Genomic DNA, 17,539 nt, shown 5'->3' on the forward strand with positions numbered 1-17,539 from the left:
GTCCCTGAGTCCATCGCAGACTTACGGTATCTAAGTGCAGATGTTCTACCAGCAAGCACATAAGACTGAACAATAGTTAGTGTGATATATGTTGGAGGATTTTTAGTACAAAGGGGTCATCCTGTGAACACTCCAGGCACCGAAGAATTGCTAACAACTATGTAGGCCAAGCACCAAAGAATTGCTAACAACTATGTAGGCTTTATTAGTTTGAAGGCTATGTGAAAACACTGTAGCGATGTTAGAAATGCTGAGACCAACAAGATATGAGAAAGTGTGCTGAATTCAGCGTGCGAAATGTAGAACTTCACCCAGGATATAGGAGGGGTGATTGTCCGCGTGGACAGATGCTTTAAGCCAATTATAATATGCTGCTTGCCGCATGCACAGCTCATGCAGGCAATCGGCAAAGTGTTGGCGCGTGATGCAGAATCAGAACGTCTATAATAACTGAGCTATCTGTGCAATAAACTGGCATTAACCTGATCATATTGGTCGCTGTGTTATTGTCCGAGCCTTCTGCGTCGACAATATATGTGTTTCCCAGCACCCCAGGTGCAAGTTACTTGAGCGTGTTTACAATCCTCCTTGCCGATCTTCCGTTACTTTCCCACACCAGGCAACAAAAGCAATCTCCAACACAGTCCCTCCATTTGCCACCTAACGATAGCAGCTGGTGTAGCTCTATGGTTGGGTACCATCACTGTTTATCACTATATTGATGATCTGTTGATTATGGCAGAGTCACAACAAGAAACTGAAGCAGCTGCCGAATTGCTGAAAGTGCATTTACAGGACCGAGGCTGGGCAATTAATCTAAAGAAAACACAGGGCCCCAGTGCTACTGTACAATGTTTGGGAATAGTTTGTCAGGGACAGATTAGAGAAATACCACATAAGGTACAGCAAACAGTCCAGCGATTTCCTGTACCAATCACAGTAAAACAGTTACAGACCTTTTGGGGACTTTTTAGGGTATTGGAGGACTTTTATCCCACATCTGGTGATATTTATTTGCCTTCTACAGAAATTAACTAGGAAGAAAGTTGCTTGGCAGGGGACCAAGCAGCAACAGGAAGCCTTTGATGCCTACAAAACTGCTATGACTGAGCGTGCGCAATTACACACTCCTAAGCGAGGATATCCTTTTGAATTAGACGTAACAATTCCAGATGATACAATCTTGTGGGAATGTGGCAGATGACTAGGACGAAAAATCAGAAAGAAACTGTAGGATTTTGTTCCTGCGTCCTGCCTGTGTTGGCTCACACATTCTGTGTCCCTGTTTCCATAATCTGGTGACATCTCGGAGACTCTCCCTGCCCCATGGGCTCCACGGGGACTGAGGACTGGGGGTGTGTTCTAGGAAGCAGCCCCCTTTCCACTGCAGGACCAAACCCAGCCGGGTCAGCAGGCACAGGGGTGACTGGGGACGTCCCTCTGTGACATCAGCAGGTGTCATAGAGCCCCTCCTCATCACAGCCTCGTGCCCCAGACCCTCCCTTCACTTCCCTGCGAGGCCTCGGCGAGCTCTCGGATCCAGGGGACACGAGAAGTCTCTCCTTTATCCCAGAGACACAGAGGACGAAGGGAGGCGGTGGGACAGTGCAGGAGCTGTTTGGTGAAGCACAGGCCAGCGCATCAGGGAGAGGGTGTTTCCCAGTAGGAGACATCAAAATCCTTCCCCTGGCAGCCTGGTGTGGTGACCCAAAGCAAGACCATGACAAACCTGGCAGCGCGGGTCACCAGCATCGAGCTCTGCAGCACATTCACGTTTCCTACTCTCAAGAAGCTTTCTGTCAACGGTAAGGCCTTTGGCAGCTCTCTGACGAGCATCACTGCAGACAAGATGAAGGGCACAAATCGTGGGAAGTGGTGTCCATTCCTGTGGTGGAGGCCCCGGGGGACACCCTGCGCCCCACTGTGTCCGGTGCACACAGCACCCTCCCCTTGCCGTGGTGGAAGTCCCATGGACGGGTTTCCCTCGGCAGTGGGTCCCATGCAGGGATCTTGCTCTGAAGGGGAAGATGTCCTGTCGGAAGAAGGCCAAAGCCAGTCAAAGATTTGGCCCGTGTCACGGATGGGTTTATCCTATGAGGCTCGTTGAAGCACACTCGCATCTGCGATCTCCTTGTCTACAGACGGGCTGATGGGACTCGTGTCCATCTAAGCTGTCTGACTTAGAGCTTGACGTGTCTTTCCCTTGCTTTCCAGATGTTGTTACTATTTGGAGCGGTGTGTCTAAGTATGTCCGGCAACAGCTCCTGAAGGAAGAGGTGGGATCCTACCCTACCCCTCCCCTCCCACAGGTGGCTTCAGGGGTCCCGGCACCAGTATGCCAGCGAGTGCTGTTGTTCTTCCCAGAACTGCACTGTCATTTACGGATTTGCCACCAATGTGCCAAAGACCAGCTTCTCCGTAAACTGAGACACATAAAATAATACATTCTTTTTTTAAATATAGCGACATAAAAGATATATTTCATGTATACACAATATATAAATACAGAAATAAAAGTCTGTCTGAGGTGTACAAAACTGTTCTGCACCAGCAGTTGGCAGGGCACATGGGAACCCCCTTTCAAGCTCTCACAACTCCTCACTCTGTTTTTCAGCCTACAAATGCTTGCTCTTCTCTTCTTTTTCCAGCCTCAGGCTGTCACCATAACAGGACTGGGGACATTTCATATCAAAAGCTGTCACTTTTTTGAAAATGGCAAGATGATCACATTTCAGAGACCTGTGTTCTCGCTGTCCAGGACTGTTGCACAGGTCCGTGAGCTGCAACATGCTTCTGTACCTGTTCCTGGTAAGAAGAGCAATTAAATTCTTTGTTTTCCCCTACATCCATACATTCGGGGTTTATGCCGGTTGCTGTTTAGAAGCGATGATGGACGCAGAGGCCTTCAGAAGGCCCTGAGAAAACCCTCCGTGAGACGACGAGGCATAACCACCACCAACGGTCACTCGCCGAGAGCAGCAGCTCCGGTGCTGGCACGTCCGGCAAAAAGGGCGGCGAAAAGGGGCTTTTTCCCGACATTTTCTGAGCCGGGGAAAGGCCGCGGCCGCGCGGGGAGCCGCCGGGCGACAGCAGGGCGCGCGGGGCCAGCTGAGGGGGCGGCTGAGGGGCCGGCGGCGGCGGAGGCGGCCACAGCCCCCCCCGGGAAGGCGGCCCCGGGGAGCGCGGCGGGGAGGGCGCGGACAGGCCCAGAGGGGAGCTCAGCCGCGGCCTCTCCCCGGCGGAAATCTGCGCCCTGTGCGCTTGCCAGGGCAGAGGTGGGCACACAGACAGCGTTCCCGTGGAAGCAGGCAGCCGGGCGGGTCTGAGGCTGCAGGGAGTGCGGTACCTCCCCCGGCTCACGGATGGTAGGAGGGAGGACAGCTGCGTGAGGCGCGAGCGGGGGGACGATGTACTCAGCCTGGTGGCAGAACTAAAAGAGGAAGCAGAAAGGCTACGGAGCATCAGGGAGCGTGGGGAGGAAAGAGATTGGTGGAATCATGCTCAGACCTCCGTGAGGGAGAAACCACAACAGCCAAAAAAACCCAAGATAAAGGAGATTGTGTACCCTCCCCCCGCCAGGCTGAAGGCAGTGGCCAAATGGAGAGCTGTGAATGGAGGCAAGTCCTTGCTAGGGGCAGCAAGGTAACCCCCTCCTTGGCCACCTCCCCTAGCCAGGTGCCGCTGTACAATAGGCTCTGGATGGGCTAGGCCAGCCCGGGGATGATGTGGGGGACATTCCAGCTACACCAGAGGAGCTGCCAGGACCAGAACGGCCTAACTCCCTGATTAATGACCACCTCCACGAGGAAGAAAAGACAGGTTGTAGTTGTGGTTGACTCAGAGCGTCCAATATGACACAAACAGCCCACCAACAAGCAATGCCTAGAAACGGGCCATTTTTTTTGGTCTAGTTTTTATTAAGGTTGCATGAAGTTGGGCCTTCTCTCCATGATCTGTTTCAGCAACAGGCTTTGTGCCAGCCACGTTTATTGATCTGTAGGATGACTGGTGGCACATGGTCGTTTATTAGAACTGTTTACCATAAAGGTGTTGAGAAGATGGTGATGCTTTGTTCTTGCACTGCACCAGACCTCATTGAGGCAAACGCCCACAGGCCCTTAGAGCTACTTTTATGCAGAGAAGTGGGTCAAAGTCAGCTGTAGAGAACCTTGAACAAGAGATGGAATTGATAGCACAGAAACCTGCCGATGGCCAGATTTGCTGCCATTTCTGACCATTGCTGCCGTTGCTGTATCTGCAGTGTGTCGTCAGTGAGGCCTGTGCAGCACTAAGAGCTTGGTGGTTTATTTGTGTTTATATCGAGTCTCCTGGTGCACTACATGTGGGCTCAGCTCCATGGCCTGGAACCCTCTGCTCTTCCCATGGGAACCAGCCCCATTCTTCCCACCTCGTCCTGCCCTCCTGCGCTGTGTGGGCACAGATGCATGAGGTTCTTGGCTGCCGTTTCTGTTTAGGGAATCATGGCTGCAACTTGGCACATCCATTAATGGAGTGATTTGACCTTAACTTGAGGAGGGGCCTCCATCAGCTCCTCAGCCTCTGTATCGGGTGGTTAGACCAGACAGTGCTATAGCAATGTATTTTACCTGGGATCTGCTGGCACTTTATTTGAGTCTGTCCATCTGCTGTCTGAGTTACAGTCTTCCTCCTCTTTTCCAGAAGAGATTAACAAAGTGTCAGTGAGCTACAAGAAGACCCACTTGAATGTGCCCTATTCTGAGAAAGTCGTGCAGCACTGTGTGCAGGAGACCCTGGACTTTTTCTGCTTCATCCTGAAAAAGAAAGAAGATGCAGACTTCATTTTAAAGGATGTTGGCACTCTTGCTATCCGAGGAACAGAAGTGACAATGGCATTTTGTGAAGACTTTTTACTAAGCCTTAACAAGTCTACAGACATGATAGAGAAGTTGCTCACTGTAAGTTTATTGTTTTTCCAGTGCTACTCAGCCTGGGTTTGACATCCCATCAAAGGGGAACTGAGCCCTGCTGGCCAGCTGTAACCTGCTGGGTCTCTCGGACTAGGCATGGTCTCTAGCAGTGAAAACTTTGTGTAGTTTCTTTCTTTTATTTGTTGTGTTCCAAGAGTGCTGGAAAGGTACGCAGTACTACTTTTCCTGGGCAAGGGAAAGCCCTGAAAGGGCCTTGCCATAAATAGGAAAAAAGGCCAAAGTGCTGCCAGGGTTGATGATAATCACCCCATGCTCTGGACGTGAGGCTGAGGTGCAGAGACACCAAGGCCTTGCTGAGACCAGCCCCTCGTGGCTGCTGGCATGCTGTTGGTGTAGTTCTCATGGCCTGACAGAAGAGAAGGAGACAATGGCTGGGTTCCTCCACACTGCAGAGGCATGCGGACTCTTTGGAGGTCTTTGGAAGGACTCTGGGGATAAAATCAGCTCAGAACCATTTGCGCTTGGTTCAGCAATAGTTAACACAAGCCACTTCACTGCAACCAGCAGCCAGGAACCCACGCTCATAATGGGCCTTCCCTTGTGTTGGCCTCCATTGACTTCTTCCCTGGTAAACAAGGAGTCTCCTGCCTGATGCCATCAACTCTTGTCCTTGTAAAAAGGCTGGTGACGTTCCTTGCCCATAGCAGATGATATGCTTTGCAGATTGTTTCAGCAAGGGGATGAGGCACTTGGCCAGAAGTTTGCTGAGGGGTTGCTAATTCTTGGAGCTGTGGAAAGGCTGTTGTGAGCATTGAGTTCATTTCCCTGAAGTCACACCAGATGTTTCTGTCCCTGTTGCAGAAGAAATGGGTCATATCAGACAAAGAAGTCACTCTCTTTCCAAGCCGTTTTGGCCGTGTCCACCGGTTTCCACAGTGAGTATATTTGTTTCTGCAGCCCTTGTCTGACCAAGCACAGATGTGCTCTGCTCATGTTTGGTAGGGCTCTGTCAAATTACTGGTTTGCAGTTAATTTCATCCTTGCTTTTGCTTAGTCTGGAGTTATGCATCCTCCACTACTGACTGTGGTTTGCATTTTACCATTACTCCCATTAGAGGGAACTGGTTTGCTAGACAGAGGAATTTAGGCAACCTTCCTAACGTTTCATCTGCTCATTCTCTTTCCATTGGTAGAGACTGCCCAAACATTTAACAGAAGTAAGATCCTAACATTTCCATTGTTTTGAATATAACATGGAAAGCTTCTCTTAGTGGGTGGATCAAAGACCAGATGCATGCAAATCGTCTGTGACGTTTCCATGCCTTCTGTGAAACTCACTTGAATCAAAGTATCTCTGAAATTCCTTCTTGGGTCAAGATGGCACAGGAGGACTGAGGCAAAAAATCAAAACTTCTGCCTAGTGAGGGGCTGATGAGCCCTTCCTGAGCCCAGCACTGCTCGGTGGTTTCCTTAATGGTCTAGGACATGAGGTAGTTTCTATACAGATACTTTGACATTTGTCTGACAAAGAAGCCCTTTTCTCAGAATGGTTCCTTCTTTCTATTTCCAGGTTTGACATTAGGGTAGTGCCTCGAAGAGTTTCTCTCCCAGATGAAGAGACATCTTCAGATGTCAAAAGTGGTTTGAGTAGCATGGGAAAAAAAGGTAATCATAGAATCACAAAATGGTTCAGGTTGGAAGGGACCTTAAAGATCATCTTGTTCCAACCCCCCTGCCCTGGGCAGGGACACCTCCCACCAGCCCAGGCTGCTCAAAGCCTCACCCAGCCTGGCCTTGAACCCCTCCAGGGATGGGGCAGCCACAACCTCCCTGGGCAACCTGTTCCAGTGCCTCACCGCCCTCACAGCAAGGAATTTCTTCCTGATATCCAATCTAAATCTACCCTCTTTCAGTTTAAAACCATTACCCCTCATCCTGTCATTACACTCCCTGCTCCAGAGTCCCTCCCCAGCTTCCCTGCAGGCCCCCTTCAGGTACTGGAAGGCTGCCATAAGGTGTCCCTGGAGCCTTCTCTTCTCCAGGCTGAACAGCCCCAACTCTCTCAGCCTGTCCTCAAGGGAGAGGTGCTCCAACCCTCTGATCATCTTTGTGGCCCTCCACTGGACCCGTTCCAACAGCTCCATGTCCTTCTTGTGCTGAGGACTCCAGAGCTGGGCACAGTACTCCAGGTGGGGTCTCACCAGAGCGGAGCAGAGGGGCAGAATCACTTCCCTCAACCTGCTGGCCACGCTTCTATTGATGCGGCCCAGGATGTGGTTGGCTTTCTGGGCTGCAGGTGCACATTGCCGGCTCATGTTGAGCTTCTCACCCACCAGCACCCCCAAGTCCTTCTCCTCAGGGCTGCTCTCCAGCCATTCTCTGCCCAACCTGTATTTGTGCCTGGGATTGCCGTGACCCAGGTGCAGGACCTTGTGCTTGGCCTGGTTGAACTTTGTGAGGTTCGCATGGGCCCACCCCCTAAGCCTGTCCAGGTGCCTCTGGATGGCATCCCTTCCCTCTGGCATGTCAACCACACCACACAGCTTTGTGTCGTTGGCAAACTGGCTGAGGCTGCACTCAATCCCACTGTCCATGTCACCGACAAAGATGTTAAACAGCACTGGTTAGTGACTGATTCCCATCAGAGGTTTGTGCATTTGCCTGTCTTCATTACTGGTGGGTGTTTAGGGCCCAAGCTACAATAGAGGCCTGGGATGGTAGAGGCACCCTGTGTGCCTCTATTTACGCCTCCTGTAAATCTCAAGGGACTCTTTTTGGAGCAAGATCCCAGGAGGGCTCAGCACCACTTGCTGCAGTTGATGGTGCTGAAATATGTTTTGCCCCTGCACTCCATGCCCTGGAGTATACCCCTTCCATTTTAGGATTTTGTGCAGAAGGGAGTAAATGTTTGGGGAAGTCCATTGGCACTGTGAATCATAAACTCTCCCTTGAGTTTTGAGAGACTGGGAGGGGGTGTCAGCCTATCTCTTGGAAACATCACGGTGTGATTCAATGAGAAAAATCACATAGAGAACAACCGTGCAAAGGTTGCTAAGTTGAGCTCAGACCTCACTTCTCTTTTAAAGCTGGAAAGTCTAGCTCCTCGACCTAAATTCCTCAGGAACATCAGAGCTATAACATGTTTGAGTTGAATGCACCATGATAGCAGATTTTTGTATACCAAACTTATATGCAACGCCAAGAAATTGTTCCCCCAAAAGAGCTTGTTAAGCGCCAAGATCTGTCTCCCCTCAAAAGACTCTATGCAGAGGAAGGACTAGGCACAGCAGGAGAAACCTCACACTGAAGAGAATAATGTAGCTATTGAGGGTTGAACAGGATCAAGGGATGGTGTCAGGAAGGGCTTAAGATCTCTCTCCAAGAAAACCGGTCTCGGAAGGAATGCCAGAGAGGCGTCAAACATTGCAGAGCAGATCTATGCCTCCTTCTGCCTGTTCTAAGAGGTTTTCTCCTTTCATGCTTGCAGCGACTATTCATCACTCATCACTCCTTCTGCAAAGGAGCGTTTCCCCAGACAGCTTAGCCAGAGGTGATATGGCAAAAGAAGCACAGGAGAAAACCGAGAGAAAAGGGCCTCCTGGCAGGTGAGACTCCGAAAGGACTCGATCAGAATGGCCTTGTGCTCTAGTGCTTGGGCGGGATGTTTTATAAGCTCATACAATAATGGAGGTTGGAAGGGCTCTCGGGAGGTCCTAGTCCAACCGGCTGCTCCAAGCGGAGTCACCTGTGAGCTGAGGTCAGACCAGGCTGCTCAGGGCTTTATCCAGCCTTGTCTTCAAAGCCTTCAGGGACAGGGACTGACCAAGCTCTCTGAGAAATCTGTTCCCCTGTTTCCTTTGAACCCGGTGTTTACATTGACTCAGAAGGGCTGTCAACCACACAGTGCATTTCCTTGCTGGATGGGAAGACCCACAGTATTTGGACTGCTTTGCAGTGGTCAGTGTAATGGCCAGGAGGGGTTAAAAGTATCTCCAGGTGCCTGTCATTGCACAGCATGCAAATCCTCTCGTTATTCCATCAAGAGGGCTGCATCAGGCTGCGTGTCCCAGAGACTTCCTTATGGAAAAAGCTCATCTCCTTGATTTCCTCAGTGGCACATCTGAGCATTACAGCTCAGGGTTATCCCTGTCTCTGTGGAGGGGAAGACAGTTTGGGTGAAGAGAACTTGGTCTGCTGCTGAAGCAGTTGAGCAGTGCGAGGACAGGATGGAGAAGAAACTCTTCCTGCATTCATAACGACTCACCCCGGTGTGTATTTTCAGACTGTTGCAACAATGTGCAGGCACAGAAGGAAGGCAGCACAAAGAAACTCCTTTGGTGAGCCCTGGGTTGCCATTGCCTACTTCTGAAGAGCACAGGCAGACGGGACAGGTACGTAATATCGATTGAGGCAATTGTGTCACTTGATTGTAGAAAATCAAGTGGTGATATTTTAGGAGAAATAGGTAAATAAAAAACCACGCAGATACTGATTCTGAGTAGATCTCTTACTGTGGCTCATTTTCCCATTCAGTTACCTATTTTGGGTATTGTTATCTCAGAAAAGGAACTGTAGCCTTTTCAAAAAGCAGCTCTTTGATGACTTAGTTCATTGGTTATAACAGAAGGGCTTTCTGATTCCATCTGTAAGAACTGCCTGTCAACAGAAACTGGAAAAAAATGAAAGAGAGAAGAGCACTATTTAAAAAAAAAAAGACAGATGAGACTAACCACTGCTATTGCATTTCTGGGTCCCTGTAGAAAAGACGGTCTGTATTTGGGATGAATAGTAGAAGAAAACTGGAGGCATCCATGGCCAAAAGGAAGGAGGAAGAACAGAACAGAGAAGCAGGGAGCATCACCTTTCCAGAATTGCCTCAACAGCACGCTGGGAGAGGAAGCGACGAGATGCAGAGAGCCCAGGTATGGGAGTATCAACGGAGCAGCCTTCTTCTGGTTGGAGTGGCACTGAATTGGGAATGTCTCCAAGTCCCAGCAGCGTCGCTCCCTCCAAAGAGCAGGGCAGGTGGCTGTGGTTTTCCTTCTTCCCTGCTCACTGCTGTGAGGGAAGAATTGCTGGTAGAGGCCAAGGGGCAAAACGAGCAGCTGGCCAGGGTGAGGGCATCAGTGGGCCTGCTCTGATCCTGGGAAGGAAGCCACGTCTGCTCCGGCGCTGGCTCTGGAGCTTGAGCAGGATCTCTCCCAGGCACATGACTAGAGCCAGCTCCAGCCGGCGGCGTGGAGGGAGAGAGCTGTCTCTCCAGGTAGCACCCCGGCCATTCTTCATAAACAAAATGGCCAACATGTTATTTCAGCTGCTTCTTGGTGGCAGGGAGCCAGCATTTTGTGAAATGGCAGGACCCACCTGTTTTTGTGCTGCATCAGTAGTTTGCTGATGGCCCTGTCTGCACCCCACCCCTCCCGGTTCAGCCAGAAGTATGTCAGAAGCGGAGGCCCCTGCCCACTACACAGACAGAGGCTGCCACTTTTGACCACGTCCTACCACCCGTGTTTCCATACTGTTCTGTGATGGGCTTGCTGCCGTTTTTGGAAACCACCATACCCACCTGACCCCAACTCAGTTCTGCAAGAAGTCACGTAAAGGACCAGCATGAGCAGCAAGGATGTGATCGAGGTTTTGACTAATGTCAATCCAGAAGTGGTCTTGGAGCATGGTTTCCAATTACACCGTTGGAGACACATGTATCCAACTTTTGTCTTTAAACTGAGAGTAGGTGTGTGCCATCCAAATCCAGACGCCACATTATTTTTGCTCCACCTGTGACAAAACCAGCTTCTGCCTTTTTGAAACCAATTTAGGCTACAGAATTCTGTGACTTGTCTGTCTTGCAGCTGACTCAGAAGGAAGAAGATAGCCTCGGATCCTCAGAGAACACCTCCAAGACAGAAGAGGGTCTACAGACAGCGGAGGCTTGGATTCAGCTAAGGAGGCATTTTCGATCTGAGCTGGAAAGCTTAGGGGACACTGAAAGATGGCTCACTCAAAAACCTTCCCTCAGCCGACAAGAAAAAAAATTCTTGCAAAGAATAAGGGCACTCAGAGCAGACAGGAGGGCTGCTGTCAAATCAGCCGCGACTGACAGCCTGGACGTAAGTATGGAAGTGCCTCAGAAATGGCGTCTGCCATCAAATCAGGAGAGTGACACTGCTTTACCCCAGCTGATGCCACATTGACGGGCATGGTGGTCCTGGATAATGGTGATCTCTGTGTATTTTCTAATCCTTTTCAGCACTCACCACCAAAGAGCAGACAGTCCCAGAAGAAGGGTGCCATTCCCCTTGTTTGTGCACCGTACCCCCAGGCTCTTGTCACGCTGCATAACCTCCTGCATGAAAAGAAGCTGAGGATGGTGTCCGTATTCAAGGCAGCTGGTATGGGTGGGAGGAACATCAAGAGAGAAGACTTCATTAAAGTCATCAAGGAGGTACGTAGGGAACAGAAAAGTACTGAACTGCTGCAACTCTGCCCTATTTTCCAGCACGCCAACCCAGAGCAAATGGAAGAGCTTCAGCAAAGGGCCTTACTTGCCTTACTTTCAAAGAATGGCTCCCACAACCTGTCAAAAGCTAAAGGGCAAAGGGAAGGGAAAGTTGCAGAGATGCATGTGGAGCCTGTCCTAGGAGGGAGTGAAGAAACCCAGTGCCTCACAGACTTGGAAGACAGTCACTGCTCAGTAATGTGGCTGTCAGGATTCTGCTGTAAACCGTGAACTGACATTGAGTTTCCCAGTATTGCTACTTGGTCGTTCCCCCGTCAGGCTCCTACATCTCCCCACCGCACAGCCTTTCAGTACATGTTGGCACAGTACAGCTCACACTGGGCCTCACTTTCCACAAGCCACAGTGATGACAGAGCTGTGAAGAGTACGTTCAGGTTATTGGGGTTTAACAGTTCAGATGTTAACTGATATCCTAGTCCGAGCCAAAATATCTTCCTGAAACCCAGAGGACTGGGAACTTTGGCACTGTAAAAGCTGAGCGCTCTACAGGGGGCAGCAGAAGACTGGTCAAGTTGTGAATGCTTGATAAACCCAAGCAGGGTTTATCAGGTTGCCTCAGCTGTTTGCCTTTCTGCTGTGCTTCCCTGCAAAAGCATCTGGAACAGCAGCAAAGCTCACCCCTCCCACTCTGGGGCAAGCCTTGATCTTTTGGTGATCCCACTGTCATTTTCTGTTTTGCTTGCCAGACCAAAGTTCCCATCAGCGACAAGGATCTCGAGGATGTGGTCATCTTCTTGACTTCCTCAAAACCAGGGAATTTTATAAGCCCTGAAGATTTGATTAACTGTCAAAAGCAGTGGCTGGAAATGAGGAAAGGACAAGCCCAAGAGACCAAAACAGGTGAGAAGAGAGCACTAGTTTCGGAAAGCATCTCTATACAGACAGGAAATCCCAAAGTGAGTCCAGAATATGACTTCTTGAGACCATTGTCCTAGAGCAGAGTGGCCGGAGGAGACTTCTAGGGAAAGCTGAAGGATCCCAGGGATGTGCCTGTAGTCAGCCCAATTGCAGGAGACAGGTTATCTAGTCTTTCAGGTTGGGATCAAACTCTGAACCCTGTTGTTTAACAACCTGTACTGCATTTTGTCTGTTGGCATTCATCATCCAGCTCATCCAGACCCTTTCTCCAGCTGTTGGTGGCAGCTGGAAAACACCGATTCAGAAGAGCTTATTCTTTACTAAGCTGTGTTGGGAGTTCCAATCAGCACAACATGCCAAACCCCTTTGTCTTAAACATGGCTTCTCTGGGCTTTTTGTTTGTTTGTTTTTTAATCTATCCTAGGCGTAGAAGCTTGGTTCCAGAAGGCCACCTGCCAAACTGCCGCTTTTCCATCTTCTGCTGGGGACACAGCCAAATGGATGACGCCTCGTCCTCCTACCAAGCCCAAAAGAAAACTAATACACTTGGAAGTTCCACCAGTCAACACCGAGCCAGAACAACAACAAATGAGCTGTGAAGGAATGGAAGAGACTGAAAAACAATTAAGAGAGAAGAGACGGTGGAAGAAGGTACTGTGTATGTGGCAGGAGAACAAGTGCACCTACATGCCTTGGTGAACGTGGGGTGATTTAGAGGACAGTGCAGCAGTAAAGGAAAGGGGTTATTGTGAGTATTATCTTCTCATTAGTCGCTTGACCACACGGTGCCTTGCAGCTGAGGTCCTACAAGCTGTCTCAAACAATCTGTTTGGCTTCTGAACACTCTGGCGAGATAAACCCTTCTTCTGGGTAACTGCCAAGAAGAAGAGAGGGAGGAGGAGAAGTTGAAGCAGTTTCTGTCTGGGGATGGAACTGCCTTCTGATCGTCTAGTCGACCTGTCCACCAGACTGTGATTTGTCCTTTAAAGTGCTGATAAGCACTTTGTCCTGTTCAGTTGTGAGGCTCAGTGCAAGATGTTCCAATGGAAATATAACAGTGACTCACTCATTCACTCACTCCCAAATGTTTTCTTTGGAGCATCTTGGGTTGGATGAACTGTGGCAGAATGCAGCCTTACCTCCCCTTGCCAACGTGCTGTCCCACAGTCACCGGTAATGGGGAGACCCTCTGGCTTCCTGACACAATCAGAAACAAGAAGGTGACTGCAATTCATCTGAGGCACCTGTGCCCAGTGTGCTGCGCTTCCGCTAAGCCGTCCAGGGAGTATCTGTCTGATGACGCAGCCCTGGATGGGAACTGAACTCTCAGAGGAGTGCCGGTCCCTGTGATCCCATTGCAGGGTGACAACTCCTGTTTGCACACACTTTTGAGATGAATCCCTGCCTGTAGCTTCTCTGAAGGGAATGCAGCAACTCCAGGGCCCCACCGAATGCTAACTGGGACCTGTCCTCTACTTGCAGAACAAAGAGAGCCCAATAGAACGAAAAGAAAAGTGCCGGATGGTGAGATCTGGGGATCGCCCCGTTGATGAGCACTGCTTGCCTTCAACCGTAGAGACTGACTTTGGAGAGCTGGTTGACCAATATCGCAGCAAAACCTTGATGAACTATATGCAGGACTCCAAGCTGTGTGAAGAGCGCAATGTTCCCATCACCAAGTCAGTGCTGCAGAAAGGTAAAGACAAGACCAAGGGCCTGATGTGAATGCACTAAATCTGACAAGTTCGTGTCTCTTCCCAAGCCCAGGCGCATGACTGCTGTCAGGGGGCACTGCTGATGGAGCATGTTTGCAGCCCTTGCAGAGCCATGGCAGATGCTGCCGGTTAGGATCAGCAATATCTTCAGCAGGGCCAGAGCAGGGCAGGGATATCAAAGGGTGCTGCGGATCAGCCAGGCCCTCTCCCATTGCCGCGGGGATGGTAGCCAGGTTCAACTGAGAGTGCAGCTCACGAGGCAAGTTTGTGATGATGGGGCAGGTCCAAGGTCAAGCTGGGGAGTCAGACCATGGTCAGGATCAGTGGGTGCATAGGCAGGAACAGACACGGCTGTGACTGACCTGTAGACTGCTACGCCTACAATGTCTGAGCTGAAACAAGGCTCCTGATCCCAGGGTGAGACATGACTGTTTTCTCTGTGCGCTTTGCCAACAGCCCTGCTGCATCCAGGAGACAAGATCATCAAGGAAGGCGAACATGTAAGGAAGATCAGGCAGCCTGGAGGATACTACAGCACAGGACATGCTGATGCTCGATCACCTGGGAGCACCTCCAAATCTGCATCTGGAAGCCAGACCAACGAGGCAGAAAATAGGTTTGATCAATCCCCTCCTGCTGCCCTGCTGTGTATCATCCCTCTGTGCTCAGTCCCCACCGCGTTAGAGGCGGTACCAAGGTATTGGAGCAAACCGTTAGGATGCTGCAAGGAAGCAGCAAGCGACAGCGAAGAGGCAGATCCTCTTCTTGGCTACACGGCCACTCCTGTGTTTTAGCTAAGTCATCGGGTTGCGGTGGTGCTGGTGAACAGTTTGTGGTGCCTGGCAGGAGCCTTGCAGACTAGTTGGGACTAGCTTCGTGCTGTGAACTACAGAGGTGACAAAACTTCCCCTCAGACCAACCCAGCACTTGTCTGAAAGAAATCCCCTCAGAGATTGTTTAGTCTTCTGGAAGAAAGGCAATCCTGAAGAGCTGCGCTTTGGGTGGCTGGAGAAGCTTTTGGAGAGACAAAAACATTACAAAGCAGAGCACAATCTTCTTTGTTTATCCCAGTTCAAGTGTTTAGATACTAGAGAGATGGGCAACATACCAGCTCTTAAGATAGCTTCACAAGCTGGCATTTCCAATGTCAGTCAAGTCCAATATGGACCAACAAGGTGTGCACAGATCTGGCAGAGCTTCCTGGTGCCCGGAAGCCCAGACAGCTGGTTCTTGTCAGGCTCACTTTTGCCCTTACTAAGGGAAGCAGTGAAACTGTCCAGAATTTTATTTCTGTAAAGCATGGTATTCTCTCTCACTTTTTTTTTTTCTTCCCTTTTTTGCCCCCTTTTTCTCACAGGCATCTTCAGAGGAATAAGATGCAAAAGACAAGCGACAATAGGTTCTGGCCAGGTCATCTCCTGGACAAGCTATACCTTTACTTTCCTGATAAGCACCATGACAGGGCGCACGCCCTGTTCAGCTGTGTTCGTCCAACCAAGCCTGTCTACCATGGCTTCTAAAGCCCCGACTGCAGCTGGCTCCTCAGCAAGCCCGGACGCTTGGCCTCTGGAGACACTGCCTTCAAAAAGACCAGCTCCACCTGAAGCTCTTCTTCAAGCAGCAGGAGATGCGTGCACAGCTTTGTGATCCCTCAGTCAGCTCAGGGGACCTGGGCTGGGCTGAAGGCGTGGGAGCTGGACTGACCACAAAATGCACTTCTCAACTGGGAGCTTTTCTGCTCACCTGGTGTAAAAGATGACTTGTAAACAAAGATTGAGAGAAGCAGCCCGAGGGAAGCATGAAACAAATGGTGAGAGCCTGAGGAATGTCTCCAACACTCGCAAGTACCATGCCTTTTGCTTAAAGAACTGATAAGGTTAACACCTGTTTATCTCTTGTGTGATTCATGCGAGAGAAAACTCGTCTAGAAGTTTTTATGAAGACAAGGAGGGAGCTTACAGAGCCCAGCTTTTCGTCGGCAAAGACAGTAAAATCGATATAACAAAAAACACTGTCTCTGCAGAAGGCTACCATGCCCGATGGATGACCTTTGCCTCATTACCCGTGAAATGCATATTAAAGTTGACACCCCCGTATATGCTAACACAGATTATCGAGATCATGCTCAACATATATGACTATAGCTCTCATCTCCCCATCCAAATCATGCTACACATCACCTGGGAAGTGGAGAAACCTGAGATGAAACTGCCCCGAGGAGCAGGGCGGGCCATGCAAATAAGGCCAACATAAAAGGGGAAAATAAGTGCCCCGAGAAAAAGAAGATTTTTCCCTGGGGATATACAGAAGGGCGCTTTTACCCCTCCCAGTTGGCTGGACAAACACTGGAACCAGAACCAGCGATCTCTTTATCTCTCAGTCTCTCTCCTTCTCTATCCCTTTGTTTCTTTTCTTTTCTTTTGAAGTACTGCTTGCCATAATTTGTTGTATACCCGTTGCTAAGTAACGCAATGCCTCCCTACTATGAGAGATTAGATTAAGAGCAAAACAGGTGGTAGAAGATGGAATTAGTACATGGGAAAAACGGGAACCGAGAAGGTAGAAAACATGTTGTGCTAATGACTAAGCAATTTACTATGTGAATTCTTGTAACCAATCTGATGTGTGAACGAACTGCATGGACAGCGCGTGGACAGTGTAACGAGCTAATCAGAAATAAGCGAGTCGCGTGTACGGCTACACCACAGGGTATAAAAGATGATGATCTGTGCTTAATAAACGGCTTCTGTTGATTCACGTTGGATCGTCTGGAGTCCAGTTATTTCTCCTCAGCCAAGTGCCGGGTCCTGCCCTTGGGTCACACCAACCCCATGGACGCTCCAGGCTGGGGGCAGAGTGGCTGGAGAGCTGCCCGGCGGAAAAGGGCCTGGGGGTGTTGGTCGACGGCCATCTGGACGTGAGCCAGCAGTGTGCCCAGGGGGCCAAGAAGGCCAACAGCACCCTGGCCTGTACCAGCAGGAGTGTGGCCAGCAGGACTGGGGCAGTGACCGTCCCCCTGAACTCGGCACTGGTGAGGCCCCCCCTCAGGTGCTGTGTCCAGTTTTGGGCCCCTCACTCCAGGAAAGACGCTGAGGGGCTGGAGCGAGTCCAGAGAAGGGCAACGGAGCTGGTGAGGGGTCTGGAGCAGGAGTCCTGCGAGGAGCGGCTGAGGGAGCTGGGGGTGTTCAGCCTGGAGAAAAGGGGGCTGAGGGGAGACCTCGCTCTCTGCAGCTCCCTGAAAGGAGGGGGTAGCCGGGGGGGGTCGGGCTCTTCCCCCAAGGAACAGGCGATGGGACAAGAGGGAACAGCCTCAAATTGCACCAGGGGAGGTTTAGGATGGATATTAGGAGAAATTTCTTCACCAAAAGGGCTGTCAAGCATTGGAAGAGGCTGCCCAGGGCAGTGGTGGAGTCGCCATCCCTGGAGGGGTTTAAAAGCCGGGCAGACGCGGTGCTGAGGGACGTGGGTCAGTGGGGGTTTGGGCAGCGTCAGGTTGATGGTTGGACTCGATGATCTGAAAGGTCCCTTCCAACCTC

At 50.5% G+C, this 17,539-nt stretch overlaps 1 protein-coding gene across 1 annotated transcript; it reads left to right on the top strand.

Annotated features, from left to right (window-relative positions):
- Positions 1–1,720: 1,720 nt before the first annotated feature.
- Positions 1,721–16,704, top strand: EFCAB12 (EF-hand calcium binding domain 12). The gene is made up of 16 exons (XM_063357605.1): positions 1,721–1,805; positions 2,215–2,276; positions 2,649–2,808; positions 4,681–4,937; positions 5,772–5,845; positions 6,481–6,575; positions 8,398–8,515; positions 9,193–9,301; positions 9,671–9,832; positions 10,763–11,020; positions 11,161–11,355; positions 12,117–12,270; positions 12,713–12,939; positions 13,771–13,984; positions 14,460–14,619; positions 15,361–16,704. The coding sequence occupies exons 1-16, from the start codon at positions 1,721–1,723 to the stop codon at positions 15,521–15,523; spliced, it is 2,493 nt and encodes an 830-aa protein (XP_063213675.1). The 3' UTR covers positions 15,524–16,704.
- Positions 16,705–17,539: the final 835 nt, after the last annotated feature.

The sequence above is a fragment of the Chroicocephalus ridibundus genome, chromosome 21 (genome assembly GCF_963924245.1).
Source record: "Chroicocephalus ridibundus chromosome 21, bChrRid1.1, whole genome shotgun sequence".
In the NCBI taxonomy this organism is placed as follows: domain Eukaryota; kingdom Metazoa; phylum Chordata; class Aves; order Charadriiformes; family Laridae; genus Chroicocephalus; species Chroicocephalus ridibundus.

Excerpts from the sequence above, each read along its gene's own strand:
- EFCAB12 (XM_063357605.1), top strand. The coding sequence starts at position 1,721 with ATGACAAACCTGGCAGCGCGGGTCACCAGCATCGAGCTCTGCAGCACA. Across the intron at positions 4,938-5,771 it reads TGATAGAGAAGTTGCTCACT|AAGAAATGGGTCATATCAGA; the intron begins GTAAGTTTATTG and ends TCCCTGTTGCAG. Across the intron at positions 9,833-10,762 it reads ACGAGATGCAGAGAGCCCAG|CTGACTCAGAAGGAAGAAGA; the intron begins GTATGGGAGTAT and ends TCTGTCTTGCAG.